Here is a 20,896-nt window from a genome sequence, read left to right as displayed (position 1 = left end):
TCAAACAGCATGTTCTGCAGTTGTTTTTCTCCTGTCTTTGTATAGCCAGTGGAGTAAAATCCCCCAGATGAATGCTCAATTACACGACATGAACTGTCTGATCGTCTACATGATCATAAACCCAGTCTTCCTCGCCTGAACACCGTGTTCCTCTGCACTCCTCATCACTCCTGAAGCCCCGCTAGCATTTGACTGGCACCGGCTTGGAGGTGTCAGTCCAGCAGAAGCAGAGTGAAGTCACCCAGAAAGAGCCAGGCACACACCGGAAACTTAGCAGATTGGCTTTCACAATTAGAGCATGCTAGATTGTTATGCACGCACAACAAAACTTATTACAATACTTGGGTGACATATTAAATCATAGCCTTATGAGGGTGTAGTTGATAAGCAAACACTTTAAGGGTTATTTTTTACTCTAAAGAAATGATTCAAACTAAATGCTGTAGAAATATATGTGATTTGAATCAGAACGTGGTTGGAAAAACAGACTTGATTGTGGCATAAATCTAACTGTTATTTCTTTCTGAGCCCTGGCCAGTAGAAAAGTGATGAAAAATGATGATTCACTCAGTGTGAGAGATGAAGAAACTCAACTAGAGGACCACTGAGTCAACCTGCTGCTCCTCCACAGTTAGAGTAGTTACATGAGGTAGTTATGAGTCCTTCCTCTCATAACAAACTTTAGGAGACTGGGCAAAATCCACGACTCACAAGTCCACTGCAGACGATGCTGAGAAAAAAGTATAGCCCACCTGTGCACGCATTATACTTGACATTTCGACCCCTGACCAGTATAAGTGAAGAAAATACAGGAATGGACCGCACGTGGATAGCAAGCCTAATTCAGTTCAGTAAATATTTTATCTTGAAAATCCTTACCGGAAGTGCTGTTTTTATTCCGCGTAACTTGACTGTGGTGGGTTAAGATTGACTGTGGCCAACCTCAGACAGGTGGAGGAGACGTCCTTAGGCAGCTGAACTGCACCGTGGTTGGACTTGGTAGGGCAGGACCGGGCTGGGGTGCAGGACGAGCAGCGGTGGCCGCTGTGCGCGCTCGGTGCGCGGATCCTCCTGCAGCTGCTGGATTCACAGTATGATACCAGATCCAAAACATGGTTTGGCCGATTCTCCCATCCTGAGCCTTCGCACACTTGCTGGACACTTAAATGTGGACACAGGGAGGACGAGGGATGTAGTTGCTGTGGATTGATGAGGAGTACACATGGACTTCGATTTTTTCCCTGAGATTATCGGCTTATAATTTTTTATCGCCCTGCCTTGGCCATGGAGAACCAAGCAGCCGAGCCGCAGAACTATGAAGATGTACAGAAAAGCGGTTATCTCCGCAAGCATAAATCAATGCACCGGCGATTCTTCGTGCTGAGGGCGGCCTCGGAGCATGGTCCTGCTCGACTTGAGTATTATGAGAACGAGAAGAAATTCCGCAGTAAATCACCTGTGCCCAAAAAAGTCCTGAACCTGGAGACTTGCTTCAACATCAACAAGCGGGCAGATTCCAAGAACAAGCACATGATAGTCCTTTATACCCGCAGCGAGAGCTTTGCCATCGCTGCAGACAGCGAGGAGGTCCAGAACGAGTGGTACCAAGCAATGCTGGATCTTCAGTGCAACTGTAAGATATGAAAAGTGTTATGTGATTTCTACTGTCTGTCTCTGCATCAGGCCTATCCTGCCGTAGGCTGTTTGTTCTCCATACACTATTTGGCGCGGCCATTCGTGATTGTTCATTGCATGTCACTGGCTCGAATTGTTTGAATATTTTTTGCAGTACGTGTAGTTTGGTCGTATAATGTGAATTTATTGGTCTTATTAATACAATTCGGTCGGTGTGTTTTTCACCATGAGGCAGGTGGATCCGATGAACGGGGGAGACCAACACTATGGGCGGCATGTGCTGTGTTTGTGCAGCACAATCTCAATAAGCGTTGGTTTAATACAGTTCTAATCTGCGGATCATTTTCTGTCTGCAAAATGTAATTTGATGCATCAAATAGCATCTACATATAATAATATTCAGATGATCCCTTTCAGACTAAAATGCAGACCGTTTCATACGACGGTGTATTTTTGCATGGCGCAGTGGGCATATAGCAACCATCCAAGGGATGCATCATATAGTAGTAGCCTATCGTGGTGCACTCCGCTGGAGCCTGTGTTTTTGTTTTTCTGCACAGCTCTGACTGCCGTTCGCCTAACCTACATTTCTGTTAGACGGTGCTGCTGGTAGGGAGGAGATGGCATCGTCAGTGCGCTCTCACTGGAAAATGTGTTTCTGTTGGGTATCCTCGTGTTTGCGTTGTTATCCTTATGCTGTAGCTGAACATCACCACCCACCCTCCCTGTTATGCTTTGCCTTTCAGTTAGTTGAGATTGATGGGCTTGCCCAGCTCTAATGTTGTCATGTTGAGGACCTCTAAATAGATACACATTAGAGTGCAGACCCCCATTTTGTTGAGATTATTTCTCAGGGACAGCCACAATAAAACGCTGTTCTTAATTTAATCTAATTTTAGTGTATCCAATAATGTGCACAGGGGCGTTGAAATGGAGATTGAAACACATTAACATATACAGTAGGTTGTAGTGGTTCCCGTGGAGATCATCTTTAATAAATTACATTGAGGGTGGACTCAAACCACCATAGTTGTCAGTTGTTCTGTGAAGATTTCAGTGACTGTGGCAGGAAAAAAAATTATAATTCTGTAATTCGTCATATGATTGGCACTGAACTGAAATGCTGCATTGTTTCACAATCAAGCATGGTGCCTTTCAGTAGATGTATTCCATACCTCCGAAGACTTAATTAATTATAGAGCTGTAGCTTAAAAGTGATGGTGATGAATTAGCTGCAGCACAGCTGCTTGGCAGTCACAGCAGCTATCATTGTATGTATCAATTTAATATTGATAAGGAAACAAAGTATTACTTATTAGTCTCACTTTCACTAGTTAGTCATTTTGGCTTTGATCGATGTTTCAACAGGTTATATGTTTTGTTTTGTTTTTTAGTTTTAATTTTCTAATGTATGTATTATGTCATCCAGTGCTTTAATTGTTTTTATTTATTTATTCTTTATTGTTTTCCTAGGTAAAACTCCTGAAGACTATGGCAGTAGTGGAGAGTGTAGCTCTCCGTCTCCTGTTCCAACCTTCAAGGAAGTGTGGCAGGTCAAGGTTTGGCCTAAAGGTCTTGGACATGCCAGGAACTTAGTGGGCATCTACCGGTTGTGCCTAACTGACAAGACAGTCAACTTTGTCAAACTCAACTCTGATGTGGCTGCTGTGGTGTTGCAGCTGATGAATGTCCGCAGGTGTGGCCATTCAGAGAATTTTTTCTTCATTGAGGTGGGTCGCTCAGCAATTACCGGCCCTGGAGAGTTCTGGATGCAGGTTGATGACTCTGTAGTAGCTCAGAACATGCACGAGACCCTGCTGGAGGCCATGAAGGCCCTGAGCGAGGAGTTCCGTCAGCGCAGTAAATCTCAGTCTGTGGGAACGTCATGTGGAGGTGGCACTGCTTCAAACCCCATCAGTGTCCCGAGCCGTCGTCATCATCCAAATCTGCCACCAAGCCAGGTGGGCTTCTCCAGACGAGCCCGCACAGAGACCCCTGGAACAGGAGGCAGCAGCACGAGCACTTCACCTACATCACGCCACGGGTTTCCGAGGGCGCGAACAGCCAGCATTGGGGCCAGGTCGGAGGAAGGCGCAGCAAGTGCCAAAGGGACATGGGCAAGCTCCAGTCCAAGTCTTAATGGATCCTGCTCAACTACACCAACACTGAGGCCCAAACCCACCAGGGCCCCAACCCCCGCTAAGATTACCCTCAGCCTTGCACGTTACACGCCTAACCCAGCTCCCTCCCCTGCACCGAGTCTGTCCTCCAGTTCTGGTCATGGCTCAGAGTGTGGCCTAGTGGGGGCAGCAGTTGGAGGCATGACAATCTGCTCCTACCCTCGTGTTTCTCAGAGAGTTTCTGTTTCAGGTTCACCGAGTGACTACGGCTCTTCAGATGAGTATGGTTCCAGTCCCGGGGAGCACTCTCTGCTTGTGCCCAGTCTGTCTGGACATCATGTACACGGAGAAGGCTCCTCCAGTTATTTAGTCATGGGACAGCGAGAGGGACTCCTTGGTTCCCATCATCGCTCCAAAGGCCGACGGATTCTGCGGCGCTCATCCAGTCGGGAATCTGAGGCAGAACGCAGACTACTAAGTAAGAGGGCATCCCTGCCTTTGGCAGCCCATGAACGACTGACTCCACAGAGAAAAGATGAAGATGATGAAGATGATGAAGAATATGCCATCATGTCACAGAGTGCTAACAGAGAGAGAGCTGATTTGCACCATGGTGTGGCAGTTGGGGGTGGGCAGCCTGATGTAGTAGTGGAAAATAGGAAGAGGGCTGACAAAAGCAGGGGAGAAGTGGAAGCAGGACAAGCTGTGGATAGTGGCTATATGTCAATGCTGCCTGGAGTGACGTCTCCTCCTGTTACACTTTCTCTCTCAATAGGTATGTCTGACGCCAGTGCTAAACCGGGGGCAGATGATGAGTATATGGCCATGACCCCCAACAACAGTGTGTCCCCTCCTCAGCACATCCAGCAGCCCAGCTCAGAGGGCTACATGGTCATGTCTCCCAATAGCAGCAGCTCCACAGACCTGCATGGACTGGGTATGTGGGATAGCAGGGCCAGCATGGAGAGCCGGGCTGCCAGTGACTACATGAACATCTCACCTGTCAGCAGCCGCTCTGCCTGCAGCACACCACCCTCCCACCCCGAGCAGCACCAGCTGCAACCAAAAATGTTCAATTCTTATTTCTCCCTGCCACGAGCTTATCAACATACTCTCTATACTCGCTTTGAGGAGGACTTAAACAAAGGGGAAGGAAAAAAGGACAGCAGTGGGCATGATAGTGCTGGAAGGGGAGGGGGAGTGGGATACAGCAAGAGAAACAAAATTGCAGTGGGCTCTGCAGGAGGCTGCCAACTCTCCATGTCTTCGTCTTCCTTCTCCTCCAGCTCAGCCAGCAGTGAAAGCCTGGAAGACAAGTCTATATCAGCGGGGAGAGGGTTAAGTTTATTAAGGACTGGAGCAGAGTACAAGAGTGCGGGAACATGCACAAAAGATGGACGTCACCATCAAAAACGTGGGTCAAGTAGTAAGAGCCCAAAGCAACAAAGGAGGGGTCGTCCCCTCAGTGTGTCTTCAGACATTACTAAAGCAAACACCCTACCCAGAGTGAAGGAGAATCTGCCGCCATCGGTGTCTCAAAACGTTGGTGAGTATGTCAGTATTGTGTTCAAAGAAGACAATAAGTATGAGGGAGGACGATGCGCTGGGTCTGAACGCGGACAACCTGTGATCCACGGAACCCTCCGGCCCTTGAATCAACCACTCCTTTGCCACGATAATCCCGCTAACCTCCCCCGCAGCTTCTCTGCACCGTTATCCACCTCTGCCGAATACGTCAGCATGGATTTAGGGAAGTCCTCAACAACCCTGACTTCTGTTAGGTCCACGTTCAGCACCCCACAGGGCCCACCAGCTGTTGCCCCCAAGGCCCGACACGAACACGGCACATCCTCTCCTCTAGCAGCAGAGGGCAACGCCGGGTACAGAACAAAAGTAAAGATGGCAGCAATGCCAACGGATGCCCCTACTCCATTTACAGACAGCAAAGGTTCAGAGCCCAGCATTTCAGCAAGATCTGCCATCCACTCTGGTCAGCCCTCGTCTATGGAGCAGGAGACAGGTTTGGGTTTTTCCCCAGTCAAGTCCTTCCAGTCTCCTGAGCGGAGCAGCAGACTGGTCCGAGGTGACCCACAAGGACGGCGGAGCCACCGCTCAGAGACATTTAACTCTCCTCCCTCTCTACCACGCCACCCACCCTCTTCTACCTCCCTCTTCCCAGAGGGCAGCCAGGCAGCGAGCCATCGGCATGGTTTGGACTGCTCACTGTGGGAGAATGGGCAGGCAGCTAGTTTGTCTGCCACACCTCCACCACAAGCCTCCACCTCATCTGCTGAACAAGGCCTTAACTATATTGACCTTGACTTGGCCATTAAGGAGACCCCTCAAGCTGGAGTGGAGCGTACATCTGCCACCTACAACATCGGAGGAAACGCTATGGGTAGCAGTGCTGGCTCCAGCCTCAACACTTATGCCAGTATTGATTTCTATAAGTCAGAAGAACTGAGAGCACACCAGAACAGTAGAAAGGATGGTCAAGGTAAGTGCTACTGGGAGTACAAACCCATCTCATCTTAAAATATCTGTTTAACATCTGAGGTAAATTTTGTGTTTAGAAAATGTTCAGATATTCTACAGATGAGGCTCCATACGTTCTTTTTATGATATTATAGACTTGAGACATCTTGCATAAGGGTGCAGGGTCTGTAGTGGCACCTTCAGTGGTTGTTCTTGTAGACAGCGAGGTCATTGGTGTCAGTTCTGGCCTCACGACTAAAATACTCTGGTTACGACAGCACACAAGGGAGGTGGTCTTTGAGGTGACTTAAGATTGATCAACATAGCAATTAATACAATAATTACATCATTAAAAATATTTATTGTAATTGTTATAATTTACGAAATAATTGTTTCTGATAGGAAAAATGGAAAGGTTACATTGGGAGGAAAACACCCATTTGTTGACAACCAGATAGGATTCAAGTGCCGCCCTCATTCAGTGGAACAAGCTTGATTAACTGATCGTTTGATTTTCCATAACCCATTGCAAATAGTTAGGATAACAAACTGAACGGAATTGATGTTAATTAATCAATTACTCAATCTGAAACAAATTTAATAATCAATTAATTGTTTCATTCATTTTTCATGAAATGAAAGCCAAACATCTCTTTGGTCTTAGCTTTTTAAATGCGATGATTTGCTGCCTTCCTTCATTATATATAGAATAGTAATACTTGTACCTTTGGTTTTTGGACTGATGGTCCCAAGGGATGTGAAGACATCACTGTACTATAAAAATGGAATTTTTCAATATTTTTGGATTAAGAAAATGATTGTTAGACTAACTGATAATGAAAATAATCATTAGTTGCGGCTCTAATTGTCATTAACTTTGATAAGTGAGAGAAATCATTGAAAATAGGTGAAAAGAAAACTTAATTCCTGATAATATTTGTCTAGCTGGATGTAAGCTTTTTATGTGATGTGAATAATCCACAGACAAAACTCATGTCTGGGTCTTAGTCACTCCTTCCCCTTTCATCCTTTACTGATGTGTACCTTTGCTTCAAGCTGGTGGGCAGCACTGAGTTTCCAGGCTGTGGGTTGTCTGTAGAGTCTCTTATTATCACAAGTGGGTGTTCAGAGAGCAAAGCCAATTGATTTGTCTGCTGGTAATGAGCCATTCCACATAAATGGAGGTAGAGGGGGCAGAATACGGGCCAGGTGTTTATGTTTATGTGTGGGCGTGCTATCGGCTGCAGGATTTCACATGGCAGCTCTGAGGTTTCCCTCACATTGCACAGATGACAATTATTTAATGGTTAATGTTGGTGGTTAAAGCACATTTTGATGGATGTACATCAGAGTACATAAGAGATTCATCACTTTTACATGTCAAGTAATAAAAGCTATGCAAGGCAGTATGTTAAAATGTAAATACAGGTAAATATAAATATTAATCAGGGGACTAAATGGAACAAACAACTTGTGCAACTTATTTATTCGGAGCAGCTACAACATTTGCATGATTGATTTATCTAATGTTATTCCGTCTCCATGTGTACATGTATAATCATAATAATTGACTAATTATTTCAATTGGGAATAGTTTATTTATGCATTTAACGTGCATAGCAAGGAAAAGAAGCCTGTGTTAATATTCTGTAAATTGCTCTTTCATGTAATTTTTCACACTGTGATTAATATTGAATTTGCCTCTCCTCCTATGAGCTACAGTGTTTATCCAGCTTTCATTAACTGCAGCCATATTCTAATGATGGTACTCAATATATGAAGTCTGGATATAGGGATGATGGGGGCTGTACTGCAGTTTAAAAAAACGACAACAAATAAACAGGGTTGGTTCTCAAATGCTCAATCAACACTCAAATAATTTTGTGAATATCACATTACTCCAGCTGATTGAATTACATTGTAATTAGATGTTCAAATTCAAGTTTTATTAAAATATCAGAGTTAGATTAAAAGGTGTATGGTTGCCCGATGTTTTAATTGCAGCATTTTCACGAATGTAAAATCTCAATTCAATGATGTACCTTACATTTTCCAGGGTATCCAATGTTTGTAAACAGTAAATAGTCATTAGTTGATCCACTTACACTGATATAAGTAGTTATTAGTGAACAACACTGTACATGCTCTGGAGAACTTCATACACTAAGTGAATATGAACTGACAGCCTGCAATGATTATCTTTCTTTAAAACAGTATGAAATTGTAATGATGAATATGTGCACTAAAAAAAAAACAACTTGACAAAGAGTAGGTGGACCTCTACACATTCAGATAAAACTAATGCAGTTTAATGCAACAGTTGTGCAATGAATCCTCTTTCATGAAGGTTATAATCAGTTTTTGCTGAAGCTGTGTTAAAGAGGTGTCGATTCATCATTTTGGAGGTTGTAGTTTGTGGCGCTGGTGAACTGTATTGTAGCATACAGAGAGTACAGTGTATCTGTTATTTATTCTACCCTCAATGATATAAATGGAGGGGGGGGTAATAGAAACACCTGTCAGTATAACAGTACAATTCAGCACTAGCAAAATGCCTCCAAAGTGCAGAGAATTTCAACCACACAGACTAGCATTTTACACAGCAGTGTAAACAAGGTGAATGCTGAGGCTGCAGACAATCATTTGACACTGAGAGTGGATGGAGCAAGTGGTTAGACTGGCTCAGAGATACCCAGACCACAGGTTGATTTATCAGCACTGTTGTCTGAAGCAGGCACTATTTGTGGCCTAGCTTTGCTTAGAGAGGTTATTCTTTAATAAAGTTATTTTATAAGGTAATTCTGCTCCTCAGTAGACCACATTAGACAAAATAAAGTCTTTGTAGTTGCAGGCTGATGATTATTCATACTCTGATGTTTGCTTGCTGCCACTGACTTTATTTTGCTGACATGATCAGAATTAGAGTTGCTCTTTGTGTTATTGAGGAGGCTCATTAAAAAGAATAATGTTTAAAATTCCTGGAAGCGATAAGACAAGACACATAATATTGACATCTACAACAGTGTGCGTGAGACTGGAATGAGAAAATCCTTTAAGAGAGATATCATGTAGCATGTGATATTTACCCAAGCAGCCAGCAGGAGCTCCAGATTAAACAAAAGCAATATGCTTTGGAGAATATATAATCTATTCTAAACCGACTTGCCTTCTGGAACATGTAAAAACAAACACTTAAAAAAACTAATTATTTTAAACAGTCAAAAACATTTGTGTGTAAAATGTATGATTTAAATTCCTTTTCTTTTTTTATCCAGATTGTTGATCTTCGTCCTCATCTTGGGTCTGAGTGTGACGCTGGTGTGACCGATCCACACTCAGTCTGTGAGGGGACGGTCGGTGGCCCGATCTGTTGCCATAACAGAGCTGGACACTGAAACCATGGAAAACACATCCCCATCCGTCTGCGGTTTTCTGTCAGCCAAATGTGTGCCAAACAGACAAATGTACACACACACACACACACACACACACACACACACACACACACACACACACACACACACACACACACACACACACATACACACACAAACGCACAGACACAGGGTAAGGAAAAGGTTTCATTTTTTTGCCTTGTTTTGGATAAAAATGACATTTGATCATCATTTAACTTAACATGGATAAAGGATGACAATTTCTGTGAGTTCTCAGGTGGCCATTATGCTGATCGTGGTGGCTCCAGCACATCCTGTCAAAGTCTTCACTTAATTTTTATCACAGCTGACTAACAGGCAACAGTCATCCAGGCAAGCTCATAGATCAACAAAGCGTTCAGGAAATCACACAAATGGCAAAAATATCCATCTGTGTATGTTGATTTAAAACACATTTGCACATGTGAATAGTGCTATAGTTTACTGAAGTATTGTAACTCAAGGCTCAACATGGCATGTTGACACAATCTCAGCTCTTTTTGTATTGCCATGCAGCAACATCATCCTTTGTCTATGTTCTAAGTTAAATGCTCATCAGTTGTCACTTTGACTCAAAATAAGAGGGAAATACTGCCTTGGCCGAGGTTTCATACCCCCACACATGCTGTCACTGTAAACATATTTGATTTATTATGTACAGTTGCCCAAAAGAGCCTTTATACTTCTTGACCACTTTTCTTATGCTACTGAAGGACTTCAAAGTGTACTTAATTTCTGAGGTATACTTAAGTACAGTTTGTGGAATTGGCAGTTATACAAATGAAATGGAGATATAGGTTCCTGTCCATTTTTCAGGCAGTAGGGAAATGGCTGGGGAAAATCCCACACAGCTGATGCAATATTTGTGAAATCCATAGAAGTGTAAACTTTATTAAATAGGACATCATACGATTACATCTTCTTTTTCACATTGTAGAACTTCTGCACAGAGTTGTAGCTGAGCGACGGGAAAAATTGCTTCTCTTTTTTTTTATCCTTTCAATCAATAGCTGTTCTCTAATTCTGTGCTTTCTGCTTTTCACGCAGAATTAAGTTTTATCCCTAAAGCTCCAGATGTGCACTCACATGTGTTTATACAGCCCCAGCTTTGATTATGCATAAACTAAACATGTTCTGTCATGTCACATGGCTGATTTTAAAATGGTGGCAGTGAGAAGGTCCAGTCAATGCATCTAAGTTGTATGTTAGGATTTTTCCTGTATTTAATTATGCACTCCGTGGTGTTCAAGGTTTGATGAGAAAGTTAAATGATCATCTGTCTACCTGGTATACAAACTCACAGTGCGTATTCTGCCCTTGTTTTAAAATGAATTCTCCAGTTGCATTATAAAATCTAACAAAATGGAGTAATGCTTATCTCAAAATACAAGTGACCATAATTACATAAACACTGACATTTCAAACCTGACATTTCAAAACTAACTCTAAAAAACAAAAAAATGACATGTCATATGGTTTATATGTGTTGCAGCTAAAATGCCACAGGAAAAGTCACATGGAAGCTGCAGCTTTCATGCAACATGACAGCATTTAAGGCAACGGTTGATGTCATGTAGATCCACATAGAAAAACCAGATGCATAGATTTGTATAACATTACATAAAAATCGACAAAGTAACAGCATTCTAATGCTGTACATGTGAACAGCTTAATTAAATTGGCTTCAAAAACAGTAGTATGGGCAATGATTAGATTGTAGATGAGCTGAGGGGACCCGTTAACAGACTTGTTAGTTAGGGAAGCTGAATAATGCAGTTTTGAAGAGAAAGTATTCTTGCACAGCTTAGGGAGTATATGTAAATTCATAATAATAATGAAATATACAATGGGGTGAATGGTAAAGTGGTCTCAGACTTTTGGACCCCACCGTATATATAATAATATTGTAATATATTTTTGGCAAACATAGCAAAATGGTGAATTTTCCAGCCACTTTATTTTTGAACAAAGAGCTGCTAAGCAAACGGTTCTTACATGAGTGAACCATCGAACATGCAGCAGCTCGCTCGCTCTTTTCAAGATAAACTTGAGCTCCCACCCCCAGACTCAACTAAATAATATATATCATATGTCAGATGAGACTGACAGATGACTGTTGAGATCACTTCCATGATGCCTGAGTCACATGGCCAGGCATGTTGGAGATGTTGGAGACAGCTGTTCCAAAATACCGAAATTAAATACCGAAATTAAAATCATATTTGTGACTGTTATATAAAAAAATATACAATAAATTTCACAGAGGAAGAATGAATGATGAGAAAAAGTAAAAAAATAAAAATAAAAAAAACTTAAAAACTCTCTCCCATCTCTGACCCCCTCTAATAATTTTCGTACAGTCTGCAGCCCAAATATGAAGTCACACAAATTTAGTAAGATGAGAGGATACAAACAAGACGAGATAATAAACAATGTTATTTTTTTATTTAAATTTTTAAACTTCATATGACTGTCTGCCATTGCCTTTCCATCTCATAATAAAATGATTTAGCACTTTGAGTTGATGAAGGCTAAATAAGATCTCGTATTAATGCATTTTGAAGCACTGTGTAGCACAAAATATGTGAGAAAAGTCAAAGTGTAAATACTTTTTTGGCAACTGCTTTTCTATTATAACTGTATATTATACTATAGTATATACTATAGTATACAAGTAGGACAGAAACTATAGTACATACTGTAGTTTGTTTTCCTCATTTGCATAACAGTTAACACAATTCTAATATAAAGTGACACATTACAATGGTATATAAGATATACAGTATACATATAATGATTAATATATAGCCTAGATATCTATATACTCTTTTATAAAGTGCCTCCTTTTTGATTGTAGCTGTTTTTACACAGGTAATCTGAAAATGGGTTGTTAAAATGGAAAAAAAAAAAAAAATGTTGTTTCTCTCCTGAGTCTAAATTGTGCATATGTTGAACTTTACAGAAGACAGACCGGAATCTTATATTGCTATCAGTCAACCATAATCAAATTGCCTTACTCTGTTTATCAGAAACATGAAAAAAAAATCTCATTATTTTTTGCAGTGCCTAACACTTCAGCCACAATGTAAGCACTCCCTCACTCTTTTGTTTGGCTTCATCGAGCTGAGGTTCAGCCAACAACAAAAAGAAAAAAAAAAAAAGAAAAAAGCAAAGGACAAAAAAGAAAGAAAAAAAAAAACCCATCTCTTTCTCTTTCACTCAGTAGTTTCACACTCTGGGACGTATCCTTTTCAGGCCCTTTGACCATTTTTTTGACTCTTGCCTGCTTCCAACCAGCCACTCGTTCAGTAAGCTGATGGTGTGTTGGAGATGCCATCCTCCATACGAAGCCAATTATTCATGGACACTGTGCAGCCAATAGCTTGCAGGAAAAAATAAACATACATTAAGATTCCACAGTGTATAGACTTTAATGTCAAATCATATTTTTAATGAATTCCTAATGTTCCCCCGTTTTCAGACCAAGAAGAAATGAATACAGTTGCCAATGTCTTCAATATAAAGCAAGTTGCCCACTGATGATACATGATCTTACTCAGTATTAGACAGAAAATTAAACATGTGCACTAATTTACTAGCAGTTTGCAGTATATTTTGAAGCCCAAAACAAACATAAACCCCTCTGGGCAGTCAGTACTGGTGCCTGACTGCTTATCTGGGCTAAAACAGTATTAAAACGCTTGTGTGTTGCTCTTATTATTTGGAGGTAGATTATCTAGCGTGGATTCAGTTCCCAGAAGGTGTGAATAGTACTACTTCTCTCTCTCTCTCTCTCTTTCTCTCTCTCTCTACTTATAAACATAAGACTTGGTCTAAACTATGAGACAGTGCCATTTCAGCTCACAATCATTACTCATTTCTTCCATTTTAACATTCTGCTGCTGTCAAACAATTTGCCAAAAATACTAGTCTGACAACAATTCAGAGGTCTACTGTAAAGATCCTTTGCAAATAGTAGACACACAAAATCAGTCATAGATCTGATTTAAGAAAAAAAAATTACAATACTAAAAACTCTCTTTTCACTTGATAGCCGCTGGGCCAAAAAATGAATTGTTAAAATTTAAATGGAGTCAAACTTTTTTTAAGCAAAATGTGTTTTTCTTATGGTAGTGTAACTTATAGTTTAAGACTGGTTGCGTACTGTATCAAGAGCCGCTGATGCAGAGTTTGGCCATGTTGTGACATTAGTGATACTGAATCAGGACATGTTGGTAGCAAATATTAAAAAAAAAAAAAAAAAAAAAAAAAAAAATGTCTACTGGATATGGTGTTGTGATGCCAAAAGTTTCACTAACTGCTGTGACCAAACTCTTTTATCCAGGGCTCTGGCTGTGTGTATACAGGGTACAAACGAAGAAGGCTTTCTTGATGTATTTTTGACACTGGTAGCTTTTCCCACATTTAGATTGAATTTTTATTTTTCAGGGGGCTCTGGGTTTGTTAGTCAAATGATTTTAACCCCATTGCAGATTAAAAGCTGAACTACCTGCATGTTGTTACTCATGAAAACCAATTTGAGTGTTTCAATCCTGAAGGTAAAAAGATATTTACTCTACGGAGTCCAGAGGTTCCTCATGGACTGACCCAGCTCTCAACTCACATCTGAAAGGACACTCAAGTGCCTGGCTGTGATCACTGGTGTCTGGTCATTATTCAGTTATGTATCAGTTATCTCAATGCACAGATTGAAATTCATACCAGCTCCTGGAAAACCAAGTCTTCCACACATTTCTTCAGTATTCAGTTGGAGATGTGCGCAACACCTGGCCAACATTTCCTTTGCAAAGGACTTGTTTCTGGTGCCAAAGTTTTGTACGTGATGGCGATCTCTGAGCTTCACACTTGAGACATGTGACCATGCAGGATTGAGAACCTTTGACACAAACTAATACAAAGTTTAATTTAGAAGATTTGGTTTTTACACATTTGTCAGGCACTTATCAGTCACTGTTTTTAATCTTGATCTTGAAGTAAAAAAAAAAAAAAAAGTATATTGATTGAGCACAGCCCACTACTGCCAACAGTTTCTGCTCAACACTGAGAACATTATTTCCAAACTCTTGTACAACAAATCCATACAAATATGTGGACTAGTTACACTTTTATAATTTCGGTACACAAGTGTACCGGCGGAAGTCTTTTGTTAAAGTGATCTTTTATAATCTCTTTGTTATTCCTTCAGTATAACTCTTCTAATTGAGGATTACCGAGATTCTCTGACTGTACCTCATAATCTCAAGTCCGAGCAGACGTAACAGTTGGTAGTAAAGCCCCTTGGAGAGTCTGAGAAGGGTTCAAGACATTACTGACGCCAAATAGGAGGAACTCATAAAATAAAAGCTGTGGATTTGGGTAAATATCATTTAATGTATTGTGTATTCAAAACTCCTTTAACAGTGTGAGGCTCCCCGCAGTGTTTCTATTCTCTTGACATACGATGGTCGTATGAAAATGTGTCTCAACTATGAATCATCAGAATCCTGCCAAATCTTTTGGTTTGGTGAAACAGAGACTCGTGGTGTCTCTTTAAAATATTTTTTAACATGTCGTTGAAAACGAGGCACATAAATTGCTCAACAGGCTCTAACTGTGGGAAATGATACTGTATGTACAATCAGGATAGCAATTATAATTACAATGGAAAGAGCATTGTATGTATTTTAAAGCTATTGATACTACTTTGATAATGATGTAAAATGTAAAAAGACTGAACAGGGACTATAGGTATGTAAAGTATACTGTGTATAGAGGAGTTTGCTCCAGGGGAGGGGTGGGCATGGGGTTCATTCTGTTCATGGCAAAATTGTTTAACACAGAATATTGATGATTCTTGTCTGTGATGTAGACAACGTCAATGTTTTTTTTGTTTTGTTTTGTTTGTTTTTTTTGATAAAAGGCAAAGTGATATGAAAATCTGTGTCTTTTACTGACTGTGTGTCTGTTGAATTTAAAAGTCTAAAGTGATGAGGTGTGCCCACATGTAGTCGAGTGAGTCTAGACTGTTGTAAACCATCGCTGGTCTTAGTTTTTAAGGATAAGCCTGTGGACAGAGGGTACATGTGTTTAATCCCAGGCTACTCTGTTTAAACAGATGGTATTTTGGCAGCATTTCAGGTCATAGGTGAATAACAACAGAGTGGCTTTTTTTGGTATTCTATTGTTTGACTAAGATATTTTCCTATTAAATCACCAATCTAAAGGTGAACAGAATAATAAATAAAAACTATAATATAAAAGAATGAATACTGTTTCTAAAGCACAACACTTCTCCCTGTGCCTTTCCTTTTCACACTGCAGAAATGATAGAAGAATCAGATTTAAAACTAAAACTTTAAGAAGGAAATAAATCTAAAAAATATCAAACTATTATGGATATCTCACCTGTGGAAATTAATGGAGAAAATAAAAGTGTAAAAAGGCTGTAAAAAGTTATTTTACCCTCCCATGCTTGCTCATGTCAAATATTTGTTGGTTTGCATTGACTCTATAGGTTGTCAATGTCAGTAATGTGGTGGAGTTAAAGAGCAGCAGAGGTGGTAGTAAGCACATCAGGAGAAAGACTCATTGATCAGCTGTTTTGACCTTTGTCAACCACATCATTCACTTTACACAAGTTGAGCTGCTTTCGAAATTCTCCATTTCACAGTTAACTCTCTTAAATCTGCAGATTTTTTCAGGTAATCAACACACAATAATATCACCTGGCTAGGTTCAAATATCTTTATCAATAAAAAGAAAACAGACTCCGTCCATGAAAATCTACAGCCTATGTGTGATTACAGTACAACTACAAACCACAATATTCTCAGTTTGCAGCAGGTAAACATAACAGTGTTTTAGCATGCAGGTGCTTAATGCAAAAGACAAGAGCAAAGAGGATGTTAGCATGACAGAACAAAACCACCACAGCAAACTTTAGCCACAAGGTTCACAGTGTGAGAGTGCAGTAAAAACTGAGCTGTTTTTTTATTCCACAGTATTTTGTTCAGGTATGTCAAAATATAAATATACAAAGGAATTGTGATCCTTCAAAGGATTATCTGTCCCATTTACCTGATGACTATTCATTATTATTTGGCAGCTTGTGCAAAAACATACCACACTGTGTTACATTTCTTTGCTTAGTAAATCACAAAGTGGATATATATATCAAGACTCTTCTTGTGGCACACAACACTGTTGTTTTAAGAACTGGCCATTACGACTGACTGAGCACATGCAGGCATGAGTTTAATGGAGACTGTCTGCAGGGTGGAGGGAAGAGAAAGTACTTTCAGACACCCCTAATGATACATCAAGGTAATTATGCACAAAGCTGTTTATGAAGTTGAGAGTGCAGCACTCTGAGTGCAGCTCTAATCGCAAACAGCACAATCTGAAAAGTTCCTTGATTTATACACATTACATGTTTGGATTATATGTGATGTAGTTGTTGGCTAAATATTTCATAAGTGCCTCTGCTGGGTTTTTGTAAATATTAAACAGGGCTTGGTGTGATCTTTTAGCCTCACTGTAAAAGAAAAACTGCATCCCATATGTACAGTGGCCTTTAGTCAGTGTTTATGAGTTGGGTCAGACCGATGTGAAAGAAGGTGAACAAAAGTGAAGTTATCCTCTGGGTTTAACCATGCAACATGGAGTAAATTAGCTAATGCTAACATTAATTTTCTCTGCTGTTGTTTGCCAAGATCTATAAATATGTTAATTTGTTTCGTTAGTTTAAAACTGCAGGGATATTGTGTATATGTGGAATTAAGTCTGCACTGTTAGATGTTGCTGTAACAAAGTAAACTTCCTCTTCTACAGTCTATTAAAAGTCTGGATTAACCAACATTAGGGTTTTGTTTTCCAATCTGATTGTTGCTAAACAAGGAATTACAGAGACACACAATACTCTAAAAGTGTTTTGAACTTTTTAATCTGCATGTGGGCTTGCAGCAAAATGCACATAATGAGTGGAAACATTTAAACCAACAAGCAAACCAACATAATGTCCTTGGTTGGGATGTAATAAAAGATCTAGAAGACATCCAGCAGGGTGTTGTATCCCTCCACCTTTTGATGAGTTATTTTGAATAACAGAAGAATGTTAACTGGGGGTGTTTGCGGCGGCACGTGGGAAAAGTTTGCCTTCAAGGCTTTCTGCTTGAAAGGCTTTCCACATGGTGAAAGTTGTGAAGAGGTCTATTTTAACCCAAACCATGATCTTTTGCTAAACCTAACCAAGTTGTTTTGCCTTAACTGAAATCAAACTGCGACTGAAAACTGAAGCCACAAAGATTTTTCTTTCTGCCACCAAGGCTTTCTGACAGAAAGCCCTGAAGGTAAACTTCTCCCAACAGCATTGTGGTGACAACTAGACTTTGAATGGACAGGAGATGGCCGAGGGAAGTGATGGATCAGAAAGTGAGATTGAGGGAATTGAAGTAGGTGGTGCGAAAGATGGTGAATTTGACCATGACAATCTGTCATGGTCAAATTCCATGAGCCTGGACAACAATGTGAAGTATACAGTATGTAGCATTGGTGAGGTTTCACCACAGTGTCAAAAATATGGCCATGTAGCAGCAATCTGCAAAGGCAAGCAAAGGTGTGGTAGGAAAACAGTTAGATCAGCAAACAAGCATACTGGAGACACACATCTGTCAGACATATTGGGAATGATTAGGGAAATGAATGGCATAATGAACAACTTTGAAATACCAGTGCTGCACAGTATAAATGCAATTGGTAATGTAGGTTAGAAAACTTCTAGCAAAGACATCTGTGAAGATCCACAGCTCAGAAAATATTTCTTTAAAAGCTAAGCAGTGCAGAGACAATACTCTTGTACAAAACCTAGGAGTTGCAGAAAGAAGGGCTACATCAGGGGAAAACCGAGATTTACCATTCGATTTGAATTATGGAGACGGCTAACCACACCAGGGAAAGATGGTATCGCTTACAGCATGTTAGCTCATATGAAAGACAGCGCACCTGAAGCGGAATTAAGATTGTTTAACATGAAATAGGATACAAGCATAATCCCATAGATATGGAAGCAGCCAGTTATGGCTCCAATACAAAAACCAGGTAAAGATTCATCTAATCCAACAAACTATAGATCCATCACAGTTAGGGAAGACCATAGTGAGGAAAACTCAAACTAATAAAGAAAAGATGATTGCTGTTGTTTTTTTTTATGTTGGAAAAGTATATAACATGCTATGGAAAGAGGGACTCCTTATCAAACTTTATAAATTAGGTGTAAATGGTAAGCTGTACAGCTCCCTAATATAAAAACACCTAGTTTTTATATTTGGGAGGACAAAGGAAGTAAAAGTGGAATATTTCAGTGTGTATTCGTAAGATAATGGAACCCTGTGTGCAGTCCACTGTTATTTGACATAATGACTAATGACATCTTTGAACAGGTTGAGCAGAATATAGGAAAATCACTTAATGCTGATGACGGGGTTCAATGGATCAGGAGGCGAAACCTAGAGTATTTAAAAACAAAATGCAAGCTGCAATAGATAAAGTGGAAGAATGGACAAACAAATGGGGATTCAAACTGTCAATTGCAAAATCACAAGGCATATGCCTCACTGAAGGCCATAAATCAGCACGTGTGAAACTATATGGAAAAGTACGTAAACAGGTTAAGTTGGTTAGATTTCTTGGAGTTCTGCTGGATGCCAAACTTACATGGTATCGAGATATTGACAAAAGGAAAAACAAAAGCAAAAAGATCAACAATATACCACAATGTCTATCAGGGCGAGATTGGGGAACAAACAGGACATCTTTATTAAATATTTATTGGGCTCTCGTGAGAGCAGTCATAGATTATGGATGCACATCTACAGCATAAACCAACCTTAAAAACTTTAACGTTGAACACACTCAAGCTCTTCAAATTTGCAGTGGAGCATTTAAAACATATCTGCAATGTAAATTGGAATGATGGAAATTGTGTTAATCTGCAAAGACATAGTAGATCAAACCCCACTAATGTCATTTTACAGGATTGGTGGGAGCATAATAAGTCCAGTTTCTGCAGTTTTGGGTGGATAGGGATGCTAAAAGGAAATGACATGATGTAATCTAAAACTAAGACCAACTGTTCCATCATCAGGGGTAACTCTTAGGAGATTCGTTATACATCCATAGATACTAGTCTGTAGCAAAGAGAGAGAACCTAAACTGGTACCAAACACCAAGATATTCATATTTACAGGTGGTTAAAAAAGAGTCTGGGTGCACAGGTGCTGCATTCTTCATCCCTCATTGTGAGGTAGCCATGATAAAGAAAGTATCAGACCATCTTTCAGTACACAGTTGAATTACACGGAATATTATTAGCATTACAATGGATGGAAGCAAATAACCAACTCGGTGTCATAATTGCTTCTGATAGCTTGTCAGCGCTTTCAAGCAGTAAGTCTGGAAAGTCGTCACACAGGCAGGATATTATGTATCAAACCTTTCATGTGCTACTTGGGCTACATTATAGGGGATTGGATATCTCCCTTCTTTGGGTTCCTGTTCATATAGGGCTGGAAGGAAATGAGAAGCTAGACACTGGCATTGGCTAAACACTTATTAAAACTAATGTTAACTGACATAATGTTAAGTAAAGCAGAGGTTATAAATATCGTAAAGGATTATATGCAACAAAAAAAACTTGCAGGAATAATGGGAATTAATTGACACAGGAAGACATCTTTACAGTATCCAAAAACATGTAGGCATTGATGGAATATGAGGCTGGACTCAAAAGGAAGAGATGTCTGGCTGTCTGAGAAAAGAACAAACAGGTTTAAATCAAACGCTCCACAGAATAGGCAAACACCCAAATGGACTATATACACACTGTAATTAACCATAAACTTTCAAACATGTAAGTTACTGATTGATTGCAACAGGTATGATGAAGAAAGAAGGAAATTAATATCACTAAATGATCGAAAACACAATATTACATGGGAGATTCTGCTAGGAAATACCTTATGGAAAATACTCATCTACTGATTAATTACTTAAGTGTAACAGGAATAATAGACAGAATTTAATTGGGTTTTTTCCTGCTAAACTGCTCCATACTCCATTTCAGTAGGTGGCAGTAAGGTCCCTATACGCTGGTTTTATAACCACCATTAAAACTCAAAGAAGGCGACGTAGGCTGAGTAGAAGAAGAAGAAGAATGTAAACCGGAAGCTCGTACCG

General features: G+C 40.1%; 1 protein-coding gene across 1 annotated transcript; it reads left to right on the top strand.

Annotated features, from left to right (window-relative positions):
- The first annotated feature begins 1,284 nt into the window (after nt 1-1,284).
- LOC111234553 (insulin receptor substrate 1-B-like) lies at nt 1,285-9,590 on the top strand. Its single transcript, XM_022762701.1, has 3 exons — nt 1,285-1,633; nt 3,109-6,252; nt 9,506-9,590. Exons 1-3 carry the CDS (start codon nt 1,285-1,287, stop codon nt 9,511-9,513), a joined length of 3,501 nt encoding a protein of 1,166 aa, XP_022618422.1. The 3' UTR covers nt 9,514-9,590.
- The last annotated feature ends 11,306 nt before the right edge of the window (nt 9,591-20,896 follow it).

The sequence above is a fragment of the Seriola dumerili genome, unplaced genomic scaffold, assembly GCF_002260705.1.
Source record: "Seriola dumerili isolate Sdu_G_001 unplaced genomic scaffold, Sdu_1.0 BDQW01000449.1, whole genome shotgun sequence".
NCBI classification, from domain to species: Eukaryota; Metazoa; Chordata; class Actinopteri; order Carangiformes; family Carangidae; genus Seriola; species Seriola dumerili.
This window is presented reverse-complemented; position numbering and strand designations above follow the sequence as displayed.